We start from the raw sequence: 22,224 nt of genomic DNA on the forward strand, positions 1-22,224 counted from the left end.
CTGGCGACCAGTCCAGGGTGTACCCCGCCTCTCGCCCGAAGACAGCTGGGATAGGCTCCAGCACCCCCGCGACCCTCGTGAGGAAAAAGCGGTATAAAATGAATGAATGAATGCTCTTGGGGGCTTAGTTTGCTTATGCCTCTGCATGTTATTCTCCCAGGATCCTAACACAATCGGCCCCATTCATATCTTTGCATACATACACATACAGTAGCTTAGTTACAAGTCACCCTCCCATATCGTGTCAACGTCAGCATTTGACATCATTCCTGTTTCAAGCCCAACTTATTGAACTGATAGGACACCATAAAAGAAGAAGGATGACACCACCCGAGAGAGAGAAGGTTCAGCTGATGGGTCGATTTCTCTTCAGCGCACTGAGCCTTACAATTGTTCTCTATTTACTCCTTTTTCTACTAATTGTAAAACATTCTTGAGACTGGTTAGCATGTTGGCCACACAGTCAGGAGATCGGGACAACCTGGATTCGATTCTCCGTTTCGGCATCTCTGTGTAGAGTGTATGTTCTCACCATGCGTATGTGGGTTTTCTCCAGGTACTTCGGCTTCCTCCCACATTCAAAACATTGCGTTCAGTACTACAAACAGTTTTCCAACTGACTTTATATCACCAGCAAGCAAGCAGATGAAAAAAAAAAAAAAACACAGTCAGTGACTGATGCACGGTCGTGCCCGCTGTCTTGTTAAAAACAGTGTATTTTATGAAAAAGTTCAAGATTGCAAGGTACATGCTGCAACATATTGAGAGTGGTGTAATATTTTAGCCATTACTTACTAATATTTTAGCCAAACATGCAGAATATATGGCCGCCCTTGTGTGGCATCAAGCATGGACAAAAATAAATTTCAAGAAAAATAGCAGTCATGCTACCCCAATTGTGTTTTTGAGTGTCTGCACAGGTTTACCTAGTAACTTTTGATATAAACCAAACCTATAAGATTAAAGTGGAGGCAGTCCGACCAAGGCTACTTCCCAATTGCACCGTGTATGTGAATGAGGCACCGCTAAGCTCCTCTGTGGCTGCCACCTACACAGTCCGTCTAGGGAGAGATGGTCACACTGGGCTACTGTATATTCTTTTTTTTTTATACTGTATATTCTTGGGCTGCATGGCGGTCGAGTGGTTAGTGTGCAGACCTCACAGCTTGGAGACCAGGATCAAATCCCACCCTCGGCCATCTCTGTGTGGAGTTTGCATGTTCTCCCCGTGCATGCGTGGGTTTTCTCCGGGTACTCCGGTTTCCTCCCACATTCTAAAAACATGCTAGGTTAATTGGCAACTCCAAATTGTCCATAGGTATGAATGTGAGTGTGAATGGTTGTTTGTCTATATGTGCCCTGTGATTGGCTGGCGACCAGTCCAGGGTGTACCCCGCCTCTCGCCCGAAGACAGCTGGGATAGGCTCCAGCACCCCCCGCGACCCTTGTGAGGATAAGCGGTGGAAAATGAATGAATGAATGTATATTCTTAAGATTTTCCAGAGCACAGAGACAGACAAAGACATCAACTTCAAGAAATCACTGCAGTGTATACTGTAAGTGTAGTGTACAAGTAGGTATTTACTGTATCCAGTAATTTACCGTTAAGGTATTTCACAAAACTGTATTGTAAATGTTACTGTGTGGCAAGTTTAGCCAGAAATGTATAAGTACACTCAATATTTTTCCAGTGGTAAAATGTCGCTTTAGTTGGATGTTACACAGTCAATGCACGAAAAAGTTTTGCTTGACTGCAACGTTTGACATTGACCCCAGTTCAGACTAATTTGTACGATCGACGCCAAGGATAATAGGTAACACTACTGTGCTCCGTCAATGTGATGGTGGTGTCATGGATGAAATTAGAAGATGACTCATATATGAGTGAGCTTAATAAAAAAATAATTAAACATTTATGTGAATGTATTTTATACAGATATAGCACATGCATACTTTAAACCCGACACTAACTTAATGATCCGTGTGCAGAATGTACTGCACCATTCTCACATATGTGTACATAAATGAGAGAGTGAGATGAAAAAACATGGAACGTAGAGCAACAGAAGGAACGCTGTGCACATCTGAGAATGAGTGCTATGTAACGCCTCACTGCACATTGGCAAGAAATAGCTGTCTCATGCCAGATGACCACCATCTCACTCTTAGTCATATTTATAGTAGGTATTTCATTTTGCTCTGTCTGCTGTTCCACCAAACAGTCGTCATTTTCAGTGTGCTTTTGATACCAGTAAGTATTGGTGCAAGTGATGTTACGGCATTATGTGTTGTTAAGTGGCCCAGACATCACACCAGTTTGAGACTGGCATGGTTGTATTTCTTGGTAGCTCATTTTCATCCATCTATTCACCCACCCAGACAGCTGAAACTGAAGATTTTCAGTCAATAATGAGTATTATATCAATTGCTTGTTGGTTTTATTGTCTTCAGTTCCATCCTTGCATCCATTTTTTTTATACGGCTTATCCTCATTAGGTTCACAGGTGAGCTGCTGACTTCAACAGCAACCATCCATGCTGACACTTATGGATAATGTGCTCTCAAATTAACCAAACATGCATGTTTTGGGGATATGGGAGTGTCCGGAGCAGGTAGCAACCGCAGAACAACACATGCTTTACACATTTACGCCTCCAAATACCATAAAAACAGAAAAAGAGTCACCAAGCGTGTATGGAAAGTCACAGCTGTACATGAGATGGTAAGGAGATGGAAGCCATTCACAGATGGAGAATATATGAAAGAATCGTCCATAAATATATGAGAGCGTCTATTATTTGAGTTAAAAAATACAAGGGAAATTATTCAGAAAATGAAAGAATGCCTAATTGAATGACCAGTGATGATAAATCAGCACAGGTGCTTGGACAAACACTTTATGTTAAAGTTGGCTACATTTTGTTTTAATTTTACACAGGGAAGAACTAAATTTGAAACACTTATATGCTAGGACTACGTTAAAAAACCATAGCATTTCAGTATGTGGAATCAAACTATGGAATGGATTGATTAAGGACCTCAAACAATGCACAACGATGAGCCAATTCAAGAAACAATACAAGCAGTTGATGTTTGCTAAATACAAGGATGAAGACTCAACCAGTCATGATGTGCTATATATATCACTATATTGACACTTACTATGGTACCCATTATGTCATTGTATGGTCATATCACCTCGTACTTTGGTACGAGGTACATTATTAAAAAAAAACAAAAAAAACTTAAACTGCATTATGGAAAGCAGGAAGTGAACAAATGTAATAGTTACTGATTGTAAAAGTACCAGATGGAGGGGTAGGATTTAATAAGCTTTGCTTCTGCCTACTCCTTTTGGACATGTGGAACTGTGAACTGATTATGGGATGCACTCAATTGTAATCTGATGCATGTTCAAATGAAATAAAACCATTACCATTACAAATTTGGGGACCACTCAAAAGGCTTATAGAGTTTAGTGTTTAAATTACTTCAGAGTAGGCCTACATGTGGACTCTGCAATACTGAATTTAGTTATGCCTAAGGTAATTTATTAAGTTTATAAGCTGTGCAATGTTTTGCAGCTCATATGTTCACGAAGCCAACATTAAGATCAAATGTGACAGCAAATTAACCATCTTGGCTGTATTTAGCATTCATTTTCCATCTTGTCAATCCCAAAGTGTTGAAAAGCCATTTCACCATTTTAATGGTGTGCTTGAGATGTCCTTGGAGATACTTCCATGCAAATAAAGCTAACTCTCCCACGCACTTGTCTCTGATTCCACCCACTTTGTCTCTAGCATCTCTGTCCCATCTCTTCCACATTTCACCCCAATGAGCATGCTGCTTGTGTCTCACACTCGCTGCAATTACGCATACACAATATTCTCACTTCGGAGCAGTACACTGTTTTGCTGGATTGAAGGCTGCATCGTACTAGAACGTTTGGGATAGCCGGTGATAAAAAGGGGAGACGTGCATCTCAACAGCTCTTGCACAGACTCAACAGATTCAAGGTAAAGTAGTCATGTTCATTTACTGGCTGACGGTGTTATGTAATTCTTACTGAACATGGAGCTCAACTATTATGTGAGTCTTTGGTGTTAATGGATTACAGGTTGATTATTATGTACTGCATTGAATGGAAATTTGCTTTTAAATCAGCATGACCATGAGTTTGACATCTGTGTGCATGGTTAATATCACAGAAACAATGGGACTATTTCTGGAGACTAACAACTTTTTACAAGAGTAAATGCCAATTTCCCCACGATCCTGCTAATTTTTGTTTTCTGTATACCTGAATATGAACTGAATTATTTGATTCCCCTGCTGATTTTGGAAGTTTATCCCTATCCAAATACGTGAACAATCTAATTCAACAATCTAACATTAGCAATCTAACAATTAGAAGTTGTGCACATTTTGGTTTTTGGTCTACTGCTCTTTACAGTAAGGCTGACGGAACCAATTCTCTTTTTTTTTGCCTTAAGTTGTGTGAAACTATTTTTGTACTATTTGACTGAAATTAATTTGATGCATGATTTAGAGTCCTGTAATATGGAAAATAAATTATCCAATAATGCATTTTTTTAGTTCAAGATATTCCAGGCATCTTAAACTTATATCATCACTATTAAAGCTACTTGGACATAAATTATATGATATGACTGTTATTACATTATAGTGAACAGTATGTTATTTACCAAGTAGATCTCTACTCTACCAGTATGGCCATTGTCTTTATGCTATGTGGTGGTCATTTGTCATCCACCCATCTATTTTTGATGCCGCTTATCCTAGAAAATAAAACTCCACCCGACTAGACTTGGATAAACAGTACTTTATTCCCATTGCAATAAACAGGCACAGTCAGTTATGCAAATTTGAGATACTCGAAGTTTATTTACACATGCCTTATACTTTAAATACATGCCTCACCTTTACTGATTATAATTGTCAATGCAATTTAACGCTGGGTCAAAATGCAGATGCCGTATTGCCGCTCAATTGAATGGCCCAATTGAAACCAGAACATGTTCATCACTTTAAAAACTAAAAAAAAGCAGGACAAGATGTGAAAGCAGGTCATGTCGTGGGAATACAGGATGTTTGGTCACCTTAGTGACAAGTCCAATACAGTCAATTTCCGTGATATAGGATTCAATCTAGACACAAAATAACACCTTTACACTCATATGATTCACTGTTTACACTTACTCTTGTGCTGCAGGGACTCGAGACATCTTCTAGCCAGCAAGCGAGCTAACCAGTTAACCTCAAATATATGTACCATTTCCACATGAAATGGGAGGAAAACTTTTTTGCCACTATAATGTAAGACAGGCTATGGCTGACTTCATGCAGTGTTAAGATAGTGTCCCAATTGCGTGTCATCGCTGTCACCAGTACTGTATATCACTTGTATTTCAGTATGGTTTGCCTAATAATAGACCATAGTCTACTAATTAACAATACAACCAAAGAGCTACAAAACCAAAATAGAGGAAGTCAAAAAGGTCTAACAAAAGATGAAACTACAGGCGTTGTGGACAAAAAATAAAAAATAAATAAAAATGTAACTAAATAATGACACATGAAGGCATGGAATGGTCAACCAGGAAACAGGAAACCGTCAGAAGTAGAACAGCATACAAACTACAGTCGTTGTGGTTTGAGTGTGTCTAAATAATGAATGCGCATTACATTAACTTATTGTTACCAAACGTAAACCTATAATAAGAGTGTAAACCTGTAAGTTTGGGAAAGAACAAATAGCCTTAAAGCAAAATCAAGAGAGAAAATGGGTGAAGTGATTTCCATCCAACCATACATAGTAGATCTACCTCTCTGAGGAGAGTAGATGAAAGTAGCATCCAAGTGTCCCTTGGTGGCTTTGTCCAACTCAAAACTATCAGACCATAAAAATTATCTAAGAGCTCAGGTGTCATCTCAGGATGCCCCCAAAACGGGAGACGGGCAGAAAAATTGTACGTTATTCACATGAGAGGACATGAGTCATTGGATATTTTCCAAGTACCCTTTTCAGATGAGTGGATATATTTTAGTATTCCCTTCATGACACAGACGAGGCTAGAAAAGTGGGACGTAAACTTTGGGTCAATGTGCTGCACTCTAAAACGTCTCTATTTAGAAACTGAATTTACTTGATGGGGCATTCTACTTTTGGAAGAACCTTTTTTTTGGGATGATTTGGGCTTACAGCTGAGAGTCTCTGAGAAGGCCAACGCAATTTTTCACAGACAAAAATGTAAGTCAAATTGATCTTCTACTCACACCCAACAATATTTATAAAAATATATATTTTATTTTTATAAAATATTTATAAAAATAATATAAAATAAAATATATAATAAATAAATAAATTACTAAATATAAAAATAATACATACCAATAGAAAGAAAGCTTTATTTGCCTTTGCCGTCAGGACATCATGATAGTGTGAATACCTGATAGAAAATAACTAATAACCACTTTTTTGCCTTTTCCTGTCCTTTCCTTAGCAATAGGTCGCATGTGTGCAGCAGGTAAGTGGCAGGAGGCTCCGCCCCAGGAACTACCAAAAAAAACTGCAAAATAAAGAAATAATGTCTGCCTGTAGCGTGGTCTGACTAGTTGCTAATCGGACATGATGTGATGCAGTACCTGATCTCATTCTGAAGAGTTGTGTGCGAGATACAAGATGCTTGTCACTGCCATCCTTCCGTAATAAAGAGGAAAAGTCAGCTTTTTTTTTAACCATAGCAGCGCGAGAGCAGTAAGTCAAATGCATGAAATATATTTTCTACCTTGCTGAATAAAAGAATGACTGGCAAGAAAGTTATACATTATACAACCTAGCTCACCAGAAGGTAATCACACTTTTAGCATAAAATATCAAAACTTTTAACACAAATGTATTATTATCTTATGTGTTATCTCGTAATGAGCAACCTGTATTAACATTAAAATAACCCCAAATGAGTCAGTGCCTCACCAGAACGTCATTTTGCGGGAAATTAACTTCTTCAGAAATAATCACAACATTCATAAAAGTGAAGTTACCGGTAATTTTTTACTGAACTGACAGAAAAAGACAGCAGAATAAAACCACTCCTGATGCAGAATGTTATTTTTTTATGCTACATTGAGGTAGGCATGATTTAGAGTACTGGCTAGGCAAAATGATGACAGCGAGGACAGGAAAAAAAAGGAATAGCATGACATGCATATAATATATAACATGGTGCTAGTTATAGTTATGATATACCATCATGGAGACAACATCCATGGTCCTCCGAGCAATAGTGTATCCTCTCTCAGGATGAACACACAAACACAGTACAGTTTATGCCTTGTGAAAAACATCAAAAATATAAAAGAAGAGTCATACAAGTGGAGAATTGTCATGCTGACTGTAACATGAAAACATCCAAAAAAGCCTGTATTGAACCAAGTTAGCAACCAAAAATATGACAAACAACCCCTCATGATCTACAATTGGGTCTGTTAATTCACCAGCCTATAAAGCAGGATCACCAATTTAGCTTGTTCTTTAAAAGTCATGAGGCACGTCTCTGTGTGTGAGAGAGGCTTTCTGTTGCTGTTTTTAGCTCCTATCCTCCAGGAGCCAGTCTTTGCTGCATGGCTGAATAGAACATGCACTGCTTCCTTCTGACTACACAGATTTGTCAGGATTTTTTATTTTTTTAATATATATAAATAGCTCAGCAGCAGCAGCACGTGTCTGCACCACACTGCAAGCTGAGATATCCAAGGAAGAAGGGAGAGGCAGAGGAAAGGTTGGTAAGCAGAGAAAGCAAAGCTTTTGAAAAAGACAAAAGAAAATCCTTTTGCATTTTTCCATAGATGAGATGATATGCTGCCAATTGAGCAAATAGAGTCCTTTCCCCTATAGATAGTATTCCAGTATGTATTTCTCAATCTTATTATAGTTCAAAAACACTTTCAATTTTACATTCCTTTTTAAAAGTCGATTTTACAGGGCTTTTGTCATAGTAATATCGCAAAATAGTAATGCCTATTCAAGTGCACAAAAATTTGTTTATTTAAAGATAAGCTAGAAAGTAAGCCCAAATATGACAATTACAGATCATGTCTATTTGCAGAACTACAATCCCGATGCATTCATTTTGCAAGAGGAAGCTGACTGTCACCCTGAATTTGGTGCAGTTGCCCCCCCCCCCAAGCAGGATTCTGACATGAAAGGTGACCTGGGAACCATAATGTTTCATTTTATCCAATGTGCAGATATAGAAAATCCTTGCTGAAAATAACAATTCATTAGTAAATGAAATTCTCCGCCTGAGATTATGACTCACAGATTACACGCACATCTGCGCTGGTCCAGTGCATCAGTTTTATGTGTAACATCGAATATGTAACAGGACTATTTCTGGGGAAACTAGACCACAGATCTAAAGTGCAGCTGAAACAATCAGCTAACACTTCAGTTGTTTTTTCCTCTGACACACGTTCCACAAGTGGCTGGAAATCCCTTAAAATAGCATGCAGTCCATCCGCTCACCTTGCCCAACACAATTCAGCAAAACTGTACCCATGTAGCTCCATCCTGCACTCTTTATTAAAGATTAGGTAAACAGGTATTTATATCTGGGTCGGTTGCACAACTTAAAAGAGAACACCTTTTGTTTGTTCCATGTCAGCAGAAGTGACTTATTCTATCAGTGAATCACTTTCAGATTCAGTATGAACTATGCCTGTGTTGACTGCATTAAGAGGTAAAAACAACATGAAAGCCAAAACACTGTCTATGGATGAAAAATAAGCAATCAACCATTGCAAAAGATTGTTCATTGGTATTCAACTATGACGAAGAAGAATGACAGTGCACAGCAATAAATGTCATTTATTCTTCAGACACAAAAGACAGGAATCAGGCAGATTAGGGACTTAAAAAAACGTTGAGCTATGACTGCTGAGCTTATTTTTCAAATGTAGACATTCCTGTTATATTTGTTTTGCAGGATTGCTGCCATGAAGACCAGACTAGGATGTTTATCCCACAAGTCTGACTCCTACAGTGATTTCTCCGAGTTTCTGCCTCCAGCCCAGGGAGCCACTGCCAGATGTTTGAAGTGAGTCCAACACATGCAGTGCACTTGTAACAACGTCCTTATTGTTGTTGCAATTAAAATGTCACTATGCCCTAAAACAATTAAACAATGTATAAACAACAATATAAGGCAATGTAACAATATATCAACTAAATAATGATGATTCCCTTTTATGACATCCAATTGTCTAAGCAAAATAAAGTGAGTCAAATCATTCAAATCTTTTAGAGTTTTGCACTCTCTTGTGTCCAAAGATAAATATCATCACATAAACATATATCATGGTTAAATAAGGCTTAACAACATTATCTGTCATATTTCTTATGACCCATATCATAAAGTTGTTTTACCTACCCATACACGTCTTTTCCACACAAAAGGGATAATCATTGTGAACTAATGTATACTTGCTCCTTGAATTAACAAGAGAGACTATGGATTCCCAGCATCCAATACGCCCTGGCCCTGATGCATCCGGTGGATATAATAAACATCACACTGCAGAGACGAGGTGCTGGAAGTTCAAACCCATTAAAGGGTCCCTTTGAAATGAAATGAATACAGTGTAGTGCTACTAAAAACGCTAATGAGGCAGCAGTTTATATTAAGGCAGAAGTTGAGTTTAATATGAAGAATATTAATTACATCACCAACGTATAACCACCTCATGTTTCAACTTGAATTAAATATTAATTTGTGTGCTTTATCACTATTTTAACACTATTAGAGATTAAATGGTATGAACATTTCTTACGTAGGCAATCACTGTATCTCTAAGTATATTTACATTAATGCTGTGCTGCATAACAATTTAACATAGGATGACCAAATGTCCAATTTTACCAGGACACACCCTGTTGTTACATCCTGTCCTGGCCGTCCTGTTTTTTTTTTCCAGAAAGTGATGAAAATGTCCTGGTTTTCATTGGGAAATTAACTTGAGCCACCGCTGCATTATCATGAGTTCATATATCTGTTGAAACATCTCTGTGTGGAGTTTGTAGGTTCTCTTCGGATACTTTGGCATTCTCCAACGTTCCAAAAATATGCAGGCTAGATTAATTACCGAGTCTATATTGCCTATAGGCGTGGAAGTGAGTGTGAATGGAAGGCACTGGAGGCAATCGATGGAGGGATAGGGAACTGCTGCATATGACGTAATCTCTGAGAAGCTGCTGTGTGGGCGTCTTTTGGAATCAGTGCCACAGACGTCAAAGAAAAAGCAGAACATGCGTACAAAGTTAATTCTTTAACGCTTGCCGAGTTGAAGTCTTGTGTTACTGAGGATGATGTGTACAACAGCAGACCAAATTCCGACGTTCTTATGACTTTAGGGGGCACATTTTCCCTGAAAATATTTGTTACATTCCAAAACATAATGAGCATTTGACCTCAGGTTCCTATGTCGTTCTGGTTTTGGAATCATAACCAAGACATATTTCTGACATCATAATATTTTTTCTTTCCTTCTTTCCATCAGATTGTCAACAGAGGAGGTTCTTCACTGGTCTGATTCATTTGACCAAATTCTTTCTCATAAACGTAAGTGCATGTATTTATTTGTCTTTTTTTCCCTCTTTGGTGGGGGCATTGGTTTGTCTGGACGATTCATATGCACCCAAAGTTAACAGTCACTCAGTCACTTCTATTGCCTCCCTTGCAGTCAGTGAAATCAATTCTACTCTACCATTCCCATTTTATGTACCTTTTAAAGATACTCTTTAATAACGTCATTCTGACCTGGTATACATTAACTGCAGTACAGTTCCAACACAATATATGTATCTCCAACTCACAAACATGTCTCTAGACTTCCTTTGAAGAGCACTTCCTCATTGTCAAGGGACTGCAATGAGGTGCATTCATCTTTATAATGTGTATATGTTGTCTGGATGCACACAAAAACTTTGAAACTCTTAATGTAGCATGTTCAGAAATTCCAGAAATTACATTCACACTCAACAGGAATTTAACTTCTGGTGGGCAAATGAAGCATTCCTTTTTTCTGCCACCTGTGACACTGAGCAGGACCCCCCCAGGGACAGATGGATTAGATGTTTTATGCAAATACATGGAAAATGTGTAAAAAGGTACAGAAGACATTTCACCAGCCTGCTATGAGGTAATTTAGAATGATGCCTTGCCCCTCCTCATCACCCCGCATGGCTCGAGAAGCGCTGCTGCATTCAACCAGAGGTTGCGTCAGGACTGCCCGACTGTCAAGGAAGCGCGTGCCTGAACGGTGACGCATAGAACTGGTGTGTCCAGGAGGTTTCAGGGAAGATGACACAAAAGGCAAAAACAACTCAACAGGTGGAATGTGCAAAATGTTGTGTTTGAATGATTCTAATTTGGTACATTGTTCCAAGTTCTTTCTTGAATTCAAAAATGTTTCTCACCTCCTTTATTAAAGTTTTGGCACTGCAACTTTTTTTGGCCCCATAGTAAATTACTTTGAAGTCAGACTAAAAAAAAAACAGAAACTGTCTGAACACTCAGAAATATGCAATGCACTCATCAGTGCAAGGAGCACAGTGTTTTATAAAAGGAAGAAAAGAGACAAATACTGAGTTGTTCATCATTCTGTGTGTGTCCTATAAACAAATAAATCACCCACACACAATAATAACAAAATTGATTAAAGGATTCCCTGGCTGCACTCTGTCTAACTCTCAAACAACCACTATCCATTCTTCACAGAGACTAAGTAACCGACGCGTGGATGCTTTGTTTGGGCAAATGAAATGATACAAGAGGACACAAGCTAGTCTTTTGGGAGCACTGTTTGGCCGTACAATAATCAAGACATAATATTTCTGACAATCATTTCCGCTGAAAACAGGGTCATATGAGCTCAACCGAACCTTTGCTTGCAGTATTTGTCAACATCGCCTGTCCTGTTGCCAGACTGTTTTCTAGTGACTTAGTTATTAAACTGCATAAATTGGATTGACTTGACATTTCTCACATAGCTCAGTCTACAAAACACCCACCATAGCACCACATCATTTGTTATACACCTTTAGGGGACACACAAGCATGTCAAATTTGACCAAGATTGTATGAAAAACATGGCCGACACCAAGCAAAACATCTTTGGAGGGGCATGAGCAGGACTTGCCATTTGACCACAACCCATTTGGGTCACCACAACGAGTCGGTTGTCACTAACTCACATACACAGCTTCTTCCAGCTGGCCGTCCCAATCCAGTTGACATAAACGAAGAAGAGGTGGTTATAAAAACTTGAAGGACCCAATTAAATGTGTGCACTGGTCTCACCTGATAAATAACTCTTTGAAACAGTCCTGTACGTGTCTTAAAGTGCCATCGGGGTCCAGAAGATAAAATGTGTTCTTAGCGTTCACGCCACGCTTTAGTATACCCTAAGTGTCGCTCTGAAACAGTAAAATGATACGGCCCTGTTGACTGTCAGTTATTGCAGAGATAAATTGATGTCCAAAGGTGTGGCCAGGGGGGGCCATAATCGGCCTACAGCTCATATTAAGATATGCCTTTATTCGTCCCTCAGTGGGGAAATTTGTAATATATATATTTTATTGGGCCTTGGCATATTTTAGTAATATTCTGTATTATTCATATATATGATAGGTCTTTAATGCACAACATGTAACAAAGTGATCCCCATGTGTCCGTCAATTTATCTCTACGGTACTAAAGGTTTGGACACACCGGAGTTAATGGGATAAATCATAACCTCCTTCTGAATGTTCAAACCAATTAATTACTGGAGAGACGGCATGTGGCTCGCAGAGCGAGACCTTAAAATGGAGATGCTCTACTAGGGCTTGTGAACTTGTGAAGGTACTGAGTAAGAAATAGGACATGTTGGTGTGAATGATAACCACATGCAGCATCCTATATATACAGTGGAATCTCAGTTTTTGTCAAAAATTAATGCTACAAATATGTCTCGGTTTTCGTACACAGTCTCAGTTGTCATACAGTGCATTAAACAAGCTTGTCGAGTGCCCAGACAAAGCATCATTGTTGACTCATTTCCCTGTGAAGAATATATAGTGCTTCTTTTAGAGTTTGGACACTACGGATAGATCCCGACCAGGGAATTCTATAATCATCTTAATAATGTGTGTGGGGGTGGTTTATTTGTTCATAGAACACATCTAGAACAATGAACTACTCTGCATCTGTCTCCTTCATCTCTCCTTTCAAGCACTCCACCATACACTGATGACTAAGTGGACTAAGTGCTAGATGAATCTCTGCATTAAAAAGTTGCAAGAGCCAGAACTTTGCTCTGAGTTCTTTCTTGAATTCAATAGCGTTTCTCTTTTTCTTTATTAAAGTAAAAAGGTATCATCTGTTACAATAATATTGTAATATAAAGGTTGCCATTTGTCAGGGGACTGGTATAAAGGCCAGTGCCAGTGTGTGTAAGGATGATTGTACCCGCTGCTAAAATTTACAATAATGTTGAAGTAAGGTGTGCAGATCTAAATGTGTATTTTGCTTTGTTTTTGCCAAACAAATTATTCTCAATTATTCTTTGCCAAACAAATTTGTAGATTGACATAATTTATCATAAGAAAAAATTATTCAGTTTTAGTTTCTTTTGAACTTTTTGACAAACATTAATGATAAAAAATGCTGTTCAAATGTATCCATTACCTTGTCCAGAATGACAACCACTCCTCTCTGTCTGCAAGCTGCAAAACAGCTGCCTGGAGCAGCTGCTCACAGTCGTCATCCCACTGGGAACAAATTCCCTGGGTGAAGCTTTTTCAATATTTTTGGGGGAGCACAGGTGTGGCAGACAGCATAGCCTGAAAAAGTCAAATGTGGGTGTTTTGTTGATATTGGAGTTTTACAAAGTAAGCTGAGACACACAAACACACACAAACCTCTAACATCTCCTCATTGGCTGTCACTCCTTTGGCACACAATATGTTGCGATCTGATGTAAGAGACAGAAGAAGGCTCTTCTAGCATCCATCTTTGAGTGCCATCTCTTTTAGCAGTTGCTGAAAGAATATAAAGTAACCACATCAAATGTATGGCTTGGGCCAGGAGTGTCTTTATAAAAAAATATCCAATAATTTTCTATTTGCATATTTGTAATTTTGCAAAAGGGCTAAAACCAAATCACGTACAGTAGATATGCTAGGATGCTAAAATGGACTACAAGCGATGAACTTCATGTGACCTTCTTTTGAATGCACATGTCTAATGGTTCAATGGTTTCAGTTTTGACTCAGTTTTGACTTTTAACTCGGTGCGTATATATTTTGGATATTGTGCGGTGTACCCCAAGTGTCAATACTAGAACCAAAACTGTTCACCCTTATGTAAATGACATCTGTAAATACTACCTAAAGGTAGTATTATTTGCAGACAATACTGCTACATTTTGTTCTGTTGCACCTTTATGCACTGGCTTTTACGTTGAACTATTTATATATACATTTATTATTTTTTAAAGTGAACTAGTTTTTTTTGTCCCATACATTGGTGTCTTGACTCCTAGTGTCCAATACTACATTCACAATTATGATTATGATTTTTCTACCTTGTATTTGTATTTTACGTCATTCAGCCATCTTTTTGCTTGAAAATAAGTAATATATTACAAGTACAATTTGCTTAAATATAAAAAATTATGGAAAAAAAAAACAATACTGAAATATCTATTCATTATCAACTAAATTTGTGGATTGGACATTTTACGACATCTATTATTGTTGTGATTTAAAACTACTCTGTCAACAGACTAAACAAAACATCATGTTGTGACCAGTATTGTTGCATATTCACAGATAGACCATCGTGTCCCTTCTGCCCAACATTATTGGGTAAACAGCAGGGACAAGAAGGATGAAATAACATGCCACCATGACACAGTGCTTGTAGAAAAACATGCCCTGCCTCTGTGGTTGCACATTACAGTAATTGATCATCTATCTTCACTGATGAAGACAGACCAAGGATTAAATAAAATATTCCTGTGTTCATTTATCTGTGCCAAAAAAAAACAACAACTATATTACATTTCTAGGAACCACAGTCTATGTACCGGACAAATATCAACAATAATATGAAAGTTATTATCACATGTGCAGTATGATAGAAATCTGCCTCACAGCCATGAGATTCTGAGATCGAATCTGGCTCAGACCGCACTGTGTGGAGTTTGCACGTTTTTCTTGTGATTGTATGGCCATATGCTCGGTACTTCAGTGATGACAAACAAATCCTTTTATGAGGAATCGAACATTACATAAATGTCTTTCAAAATTATTGCTACATTTGTTAGTCTGCAACTTTAATCCACATTTTTTTCCATCTTTCTTCTGTTGTTACTTCCTTTCTCTTGTAATGTCCAGATGGCCTGGCTGCTTTTCGGACATTTCTCAAAACGGAGTTTAGTGATGAGAACATTGAGTTTTGGATGGCCTGCGAGGACTACAAAAAAATCAAGAACTCCAGCAAACTTCTATCAAAAGCAAATAAGATCTTCAAAGAATTCATTGATGTTCAGGCACCAAGAGAGGTCAGTGTGGTTTAGTGATATTTTGTTACAAAAAAAAGAGGAAAACTGGTATACAATGCTTTTGGAGGATGTCTTGATCCGAGACCACCCGCGAATGCCAAAAAACAAGCATTGAGCACCCAGTTGTCCATTATTGACACTCTAATCAAGCCCAGGATATGCTGCCAAGCACTGCTGCATATGACATCAATTTGCTTGAGCTTGACATTTATCTCCTTAATCACACAATACAAACTAACAAAAAGGTAATCAACCCAAATGGCCAACAAAAAGTACCCAAAATGCAAATTAAAAATGCTAGTATTGTTTTGCATGTACATTAGTGTGTGAGCATTTTTTGAAACACTCATAGTCCATCATAGTTATTTTTTTTTGCCGCTTATTCTCATTAAAGTTGCGGGTCTATGCTGGAGAGTATTGCAGGTTCTACTTGTGTTATTTGTGTACTTGTGTCACTTTATACCAGTATAAAGATGACTATAGGGGTGTTATTTAACGTCTACAGGACTCTAATAATGTTAACTGTTGTTTATATTATAAACAGGTTTTCTATGCTTTAACTACAAAAATCTTCCAATTTATTAATATTGAGGTCTACTTTGCGGAAATATGAGATAAGCGGGGCTTATCAAGTTTATATAGTTTTTGGAGTTTAACTAAAGCTTATTTGGGGCAAATAAATATCTAACATTTGCTTAAATATGCATGTTTTGACTAATGATAGACCGTTTTCAACATGAAACAGCATGACTTTTGTGTGATTGCTCTTGAGAGTATTTTTTCCAAAAAAGGGAAAACACAAAATTCTAAGTGTGATGTGACGAGGGACAACTGTACATAGAAAAAAATGGAAAACTCTTTCTGTGACATCCTCAATTGTTGCACACACCACTGATCACCACAGATGTTGATGAGATGACTGTTACCTTGATCCAGATCCAGGAGGAGATCTGCTACAAGAGACTATCCTTGATCTCACAAGGAAATTCCCAGATCATACCGACATTTGATCATATTGGCATAGAATACTGAGCCACATTACAGTTAGCATGTGGAAACATGTCTTCCACATCAAAGATGTTGAAGTCAACCAGTATAATGTACTCTTACTGTTTATATTCTGCCAGGTTAACATTGACTACCGCACCAGGGAGAAGACTAAACGGAGCCTGGAGGACCCCTCGCCCAGCAGTTTAAATGAGGCTCAAGCAAAAATATATTGTCTGATGGAGAAAGACTCCTACCCACGATTCCTCAGATCAAAGATGTACCAGGATATTGTCAACAGGACACACGCCCATGGCCAACGGAGATCTGTTTGATTCTACTGAAAGACAAGTTAAACGGACATGAAAATCGCACATGTAAATACAATATTTAGACCTCAGATTATTAATACTGAAGAGGTGAATGCTTGTCTGCACCAGTTCCATGTAAAGTATGTTTACTCTCTTTATGAATTCAAAAAGTAAGCTTGTACAGAATGTGAGCCATGGACACATATACATAATTGCTTAACCTCAGCATGTTGGGTGACAGAATACAGTATATTTTGTGATTGCATGATTTATCTAACTTATATTGTTTGGCCTTTATGTGAGGTCATTCTCTCTGCTATCAAAATATATGGTTAGAAAGATTCTAATAAATATATAATAGATGATAGATAACTTTAAAAAAGTAAAATAATTCACAATAACGGTAACAGACACTGTGGTTCTGAGCATTGTTGTCACATATGAATTCCACTGAATTCCTTGCTTCCCTCTGTTTTCATATGTAAAGATAAAGCAACCCTACATTGAGGAGAAACAAGCTTGACATCAGTAGAAAAAAAATGCTCCAATGAAAGTACTCTTTCTGAGAACTACAGTACCCTACACTATATTCTAGGCCAATGCCTCACATTTCTCAGAATCATTCCCTACACTACAAAGCTCCATTGTGAGAGGTCTTCCGCTTTCAGAATACTGCAATGGACCAATTTCTTGTTGATCTTCTTGTAACCTGTGGAGAACTTTGTTTTTAAAAAGGTTTTCTGCCTTCTGTGAGAAGGCCCAATGTTTTTGCATGTTTATGTCAATTTCTTTTATTCCTGTTTATTATTGTTGTTTGGGTGTTCTTGGATATTTGTGTGCTCCAAGACAAAAATGAAAGTTCCTGTACAGATGACATTAGAGTTGCTGCATGTAAACAGGGTCTTCATGCTTATGTGTGAAAATAGTATTTTGGTAATTGGACTACTTTAGTGCATGGAAGTGTAGTCTCTGGTCTCTTCTTATGTTACTGCATGAATGCTAGCTGAATGAAATCAGCAGTAATTTTATGAGCAGGTCAAAATAAGAAGAGAAAAAGTAATAATATTTTAATCAGGAAAAAGGGCACAATTTTACGTGAATATACCGTATTTTCTGGACTATAAGTCACTACGGAGTATAAGTCACACAAGGCCAAAAAGGCGCACTGGAGTATAAGTCGCATTTTTTGCGGGTAATTTATTTTACAAACTACTTGACCAAAACAGACATCACGTCCCCTTGGAAGACAGGTTCTAACAATAAAAGAATAGAGAACAGGCTGAATAGGTGGTGGTTATTCAGCCACACAAAAAATAAACATGAACAGAAAAGGTGTCCAGTGTTTATGTAGCATAAACAGTTTTTTCATGTATAAGTCGCTCTGGAGTATAAGTCGCAGGAACAGCCAACCTATGAAAAAAAATGGAATTTATAGTTCGGAAAATACGGTAATTGTATTATGAGAAACAAAGCATGAAACCAAAAAGCATTTATTTTGCTTTACAAAATAGTATTCATTCATCTTTTAGTGTGTGTGGCCCTTGGAGGAAAAAGTCTGGACACCCCTGATTTACGGGCAAATGGTCATTGAGCTGTACTCTTCCACTCTTTACTGAGTCACACAGACGGGCCTTCAAAAAAAAAAAACAAACAGACCAGTGTAATTTCAGGAAACATCATTGAATTTTCCTGTAGCATTGACCTTTGACACGGATGTTGTATCTGCTGTTTTTATCATGATTTGACACTGGTGCTGCCAAAAGTTTACCCACATTATTTCTCTTCATTTAACTACACATATATCTGTAGCCTGGCAGCATACTACATATTTACACAAAATAAAAATAGTGTGCCGTTATAGAAGCTACTAGGGGTGTTCTTAAAAGGAAAACTGCTATCCTTATGTGAGACATGAACACACATCTTTCTCTGTGCATTCTAAAGATATAAAAACAGGTCAAAATATGCAGTTGAGTGGTACCTCCAAAAACCTCCAACGTTTTATGGTTTTACATATACGTTGGGTCCATGTAGTAACAGGTACATTCATGATAACAAGTAGGCCTTCCAGTATTGTCACATTTGGGTAATTTGACGCATTAATGGAACTTTCTTCATGAGTTGAGAAACATAGAGACAAATGCTACACCTCACAGTAACTTCTCCAAAGGTAAAAACAAACACACAGCAGCAGTGGTGGCACCTCCAATATGTTGCCTTACCTTTCTGTAGTGGCCTGAGGCATTGTGAGTGTGGTGCTGATGCATTGCCGGTGTGGTGTGGTGAGGCGTGACTATGGCAGTAACATAGTTTTTTGGTGTAAAAATGTTAATAACAATGGTAATGGTAATGTTTTTTTTTTCATTTGTACATGCATCAGATTACAATTGAGTGCATCACATAATCAGTTCACAGTTCCACATGTCCAAAAGGAGTAGGAAGAAGCAAAGCTTATTAAATCCTACCCCTCCATCTGGTACTTTTACACTCAGTAACTGTTACATTTGTTCACTTCCTGTTTTCCATAATACAGTTTTTGTTTTGTTTTTTGTTGTTTTTTTAAAAATAATGTACCTTGTACCGAAGTACGAGGTGATATGACCATACAATGACATTATGTGTACCATAGTAACTGTCAATATAGTGTAATAATAGCAATGTCACTGTAGGTTGGCTAATACACAGTAGACAAATGGGGCGTTTTCAGAAGACTTTACAGGCGGAATACTTTGTCCCATTACGTGCATTCCTAGCTGACTTAGGATTTTGGGTGATGGGCAAAATTACAACAAAAGTGTTCCTTTTAATTGTCTTGCAGATCACAATAGTGTTAGTCATCATCATAAATTATCACACAGCGGGCAATCAGCATCATCATGGTAAAATGCAACGTTACTATGACTTCAATTGATTCTATTTAAGCCTCGTACTGTATATGCCTGTGGAAAAATGTATTTTTAAGCACCTTACCTTGCAGTCACATCTGAATTGTTTATGATTCGACATTAACCCCAGCTGAAATTGTACCGCAATGCTGCTTTTTAAATTCTGTGACGTAGCTACTCACAAAACCTACGAGAAAGCTTGACGCACAACTCCCTCAGGAATAACTGCTCTCTGCACGGGGTATTTTTGTACCTTGTTCTTTCAAAAGCAACAGCAGCTGTTGGCAGTTTGAGCATTGAGTCAAACATAATTCCAATTTCATGGTTTGTGGCTTTTATGGAAGGAAAACAGAAGTTTTAGATTATGCGAAAGGTAAACACGATATTTGTTTGCCCCTCTGAACTGAAATCGCGATTACCTGACCAGCTTACTCTTTGTCATTTGCTTCTAAAATTGTGAATATTATTTATTTTTGTTAAATATCCTTATAAATACTGGTATGGCTAATGACTGAACACTATACTATATACTGAACACAGTGAAATCACTCTTTTTATTCTTGTATCCCATTTGTTTCACGTGTACTCCAAGTGCATCGGATATCCATGCTGCTCCCAGTTGTGCATAGCACCAATATGCTCTTCTTGACCTACTTTCTATTTTTATGAAAACCTTCCAATCAAATGAAAAGATGTTTAGTAAGAGTTTCATTCATTAAAAAATATATGTTCATACAATTTCCTGTGCTCTTCTTTTCTTCTAGAGTCTCTGAGCCTCCGGTAAAAGCCAGCCACTCTAAAATTAACGCAATCCATAATTTGCTGTGAAAAGATCCACATGAAAACACACTTCAAGGAAAGATGAATCTCATCCCATCTGTATTTCATCTCTGTGGAGGGCAATGATGAAGGGGCATGCTGCGTATCAGATGGGATTTTCTGTCCATGTGCATCATTAAATGACAGGAGAACGCAATTTCAGGTTGTTTTGGGTTAAGAGCTAATGATAACCATGGTTTGAGGTAAAGTAAGGCCCAAGCATGCAGATGGCCCCAAATGGTCTCAAACATCAAACCTTCCCAAAGCACTGCCTGAGGCAAGCTGAAAGTGAGATGTGACCTATTTCAGTTTAACTTGGGTGAGCGTACACCCTGGTTAGCATATGTTTTGTTTTAAGTTGAAAATGGATGGTTTGGTTTGCGTACATTTGCCAGGTAGCATACAATACGGCAGCGATCTTGCCGCATTAATTATTGAAAAACTAGTCAAATGTAGGATGTAGTACATTAGTTAGACATTACAGTGTTTTAGTTCGCCTCGCATTCTGTGTGGAAGTGGTAAATTTATGGCTTCTTACTTTGTCCTTCTTACCCACTCTGTTTACAACAACCTTTCGCCTTTCATTTTGCTGGCTTGCAGTCTTTGTAGGGTTGCAATTTTCTCCCCGATAAAACCCACAATATCGACAAAACATCAAAGGAGGATACAAAGGAGGATGCAAAACCATTGTACAAAAAGTTTAGGCTTTCTGGACATGCTAAAGGAATTTAGACGCTACACGGCTTGAGAGTGTTACAATTCAATGTCATGCCTGTCTGAGAAAAGAAGTGTATGAAGTGTATTGTGAGTGTTTTTACAGTCATAAAACATATGTATAATAATTGCACACATATACAGTTGGGTACTTCACGGACTTCACTTATTGCGGGCTACGTATTTTGGGAACCTATCCCCACACAGAAGTGCAGTTGTAGCGCGAGTGCTTGTTGCTTTTCCTCACTTGGATCGCATGGGGAATCGGATCGCTGGATCATAGCACAGCTGATTTCAGGCGAGAGGTGGGGTACAGCCTGGACTGGTCGCCAGCCAATCACAGGGCACATATAGACAAACAACCATTCACACTCACATTCATAACTATGGACAATTTGGAGTCACATGGTGAGAACAAGCAAACTCCACACAAAGATGCTCAATGAAGATTTGAACTCAGGTCTCCCTGATATCCTGATATGATGGCCAGCATGCTAACCACTTGTACACCGTGCAGCAGGGAGCTGAATCTAATATGTTCCAAAATTGAACGTCCACGGCAATGAGCAGTGTGTCAAAAATAAACAATTGTATTGTCGTCTCACTTACTCTTGGTTTTTCTACATTTACAGGTGGTCTCGGAACATACTGTCATCCACTGTGTCATTCACTTTGTGATTACTTGCTGTTGCCATGACAACCATCTGAGGTGGCTGGACACAAATGACGCAAAGGCCATTGATTGAGCCTGATTGTCCACATGATGCAAAGGTACTCAGCAAACCTCTTTTTTCAAAATGTTTATTTTAATAAAAAATTTTAAAAAATGATACAACTTGTCGTTTGTCACTATTGGTATTGTCAACCTCTTTGTTAGT

The 22,224-nt window shown here is 38.1% G+C and overlaps 1 protein-coding gene across 2 annotated transcripts; it reads left to right on the forward strand.

Moving 5' to 3' along the window:
- The first annotated feature begins 3,797 nt into the window (after positions 1–3,797).
- LOC131130006 (regulator of G-protein signaling 8-like) lies at positions 3,798–20,539 on the forward strand. 2 transcript variants are annotated; one of them, XM_058074018.1, is made up of 5 exons: positions 3,798–4,019; positions 9,012–9,122; positions 10,582–10,643; positions 15,464–15,630; positions 16,758–20,539. In XM_058074018.1, the coding sequence occupies exons 2-5, from the start codon at positions 9,022–9,024 to the stop codon at positions 16,950–16,952; spliced, it is 525 nt and encodes a 174-aa protein (XP_057930001.1). In that variant the 5' UTR covers positions 3,798–4,019; positions 9,012–9,021; the 3' UTR covers positions 16,953–20,539. The 2 variants fall into 2 exon arrangements, with proteins under 2 accessions (XP_057930001.1, XP_057930000.1); XM_058074017.1 differs by lacking the exon at positions 3,798–4,019 and adding an exon at positions 5,894–6,274.
- Positions 20,540–22,224: the final 1,685 nt, after the last annotated feature.

This window comes from Doryrhamphus excisus, chromosome 5 (genome assembly GCF_030265055.1).
Source record: "Doryrhamphus excisus isolate RoL2022-K1 chromosome 5, RoL_Dexc_1.0, whole genome shotgun sequence".
Taxonomy (NCBI): domain Eukaryota; kingdom Metazoa; phylum Chordata; class Actinopteri; order Syngnathiformes; family Syngnathidae; genus Doryrhamphus; species Doryrhamphus excisus.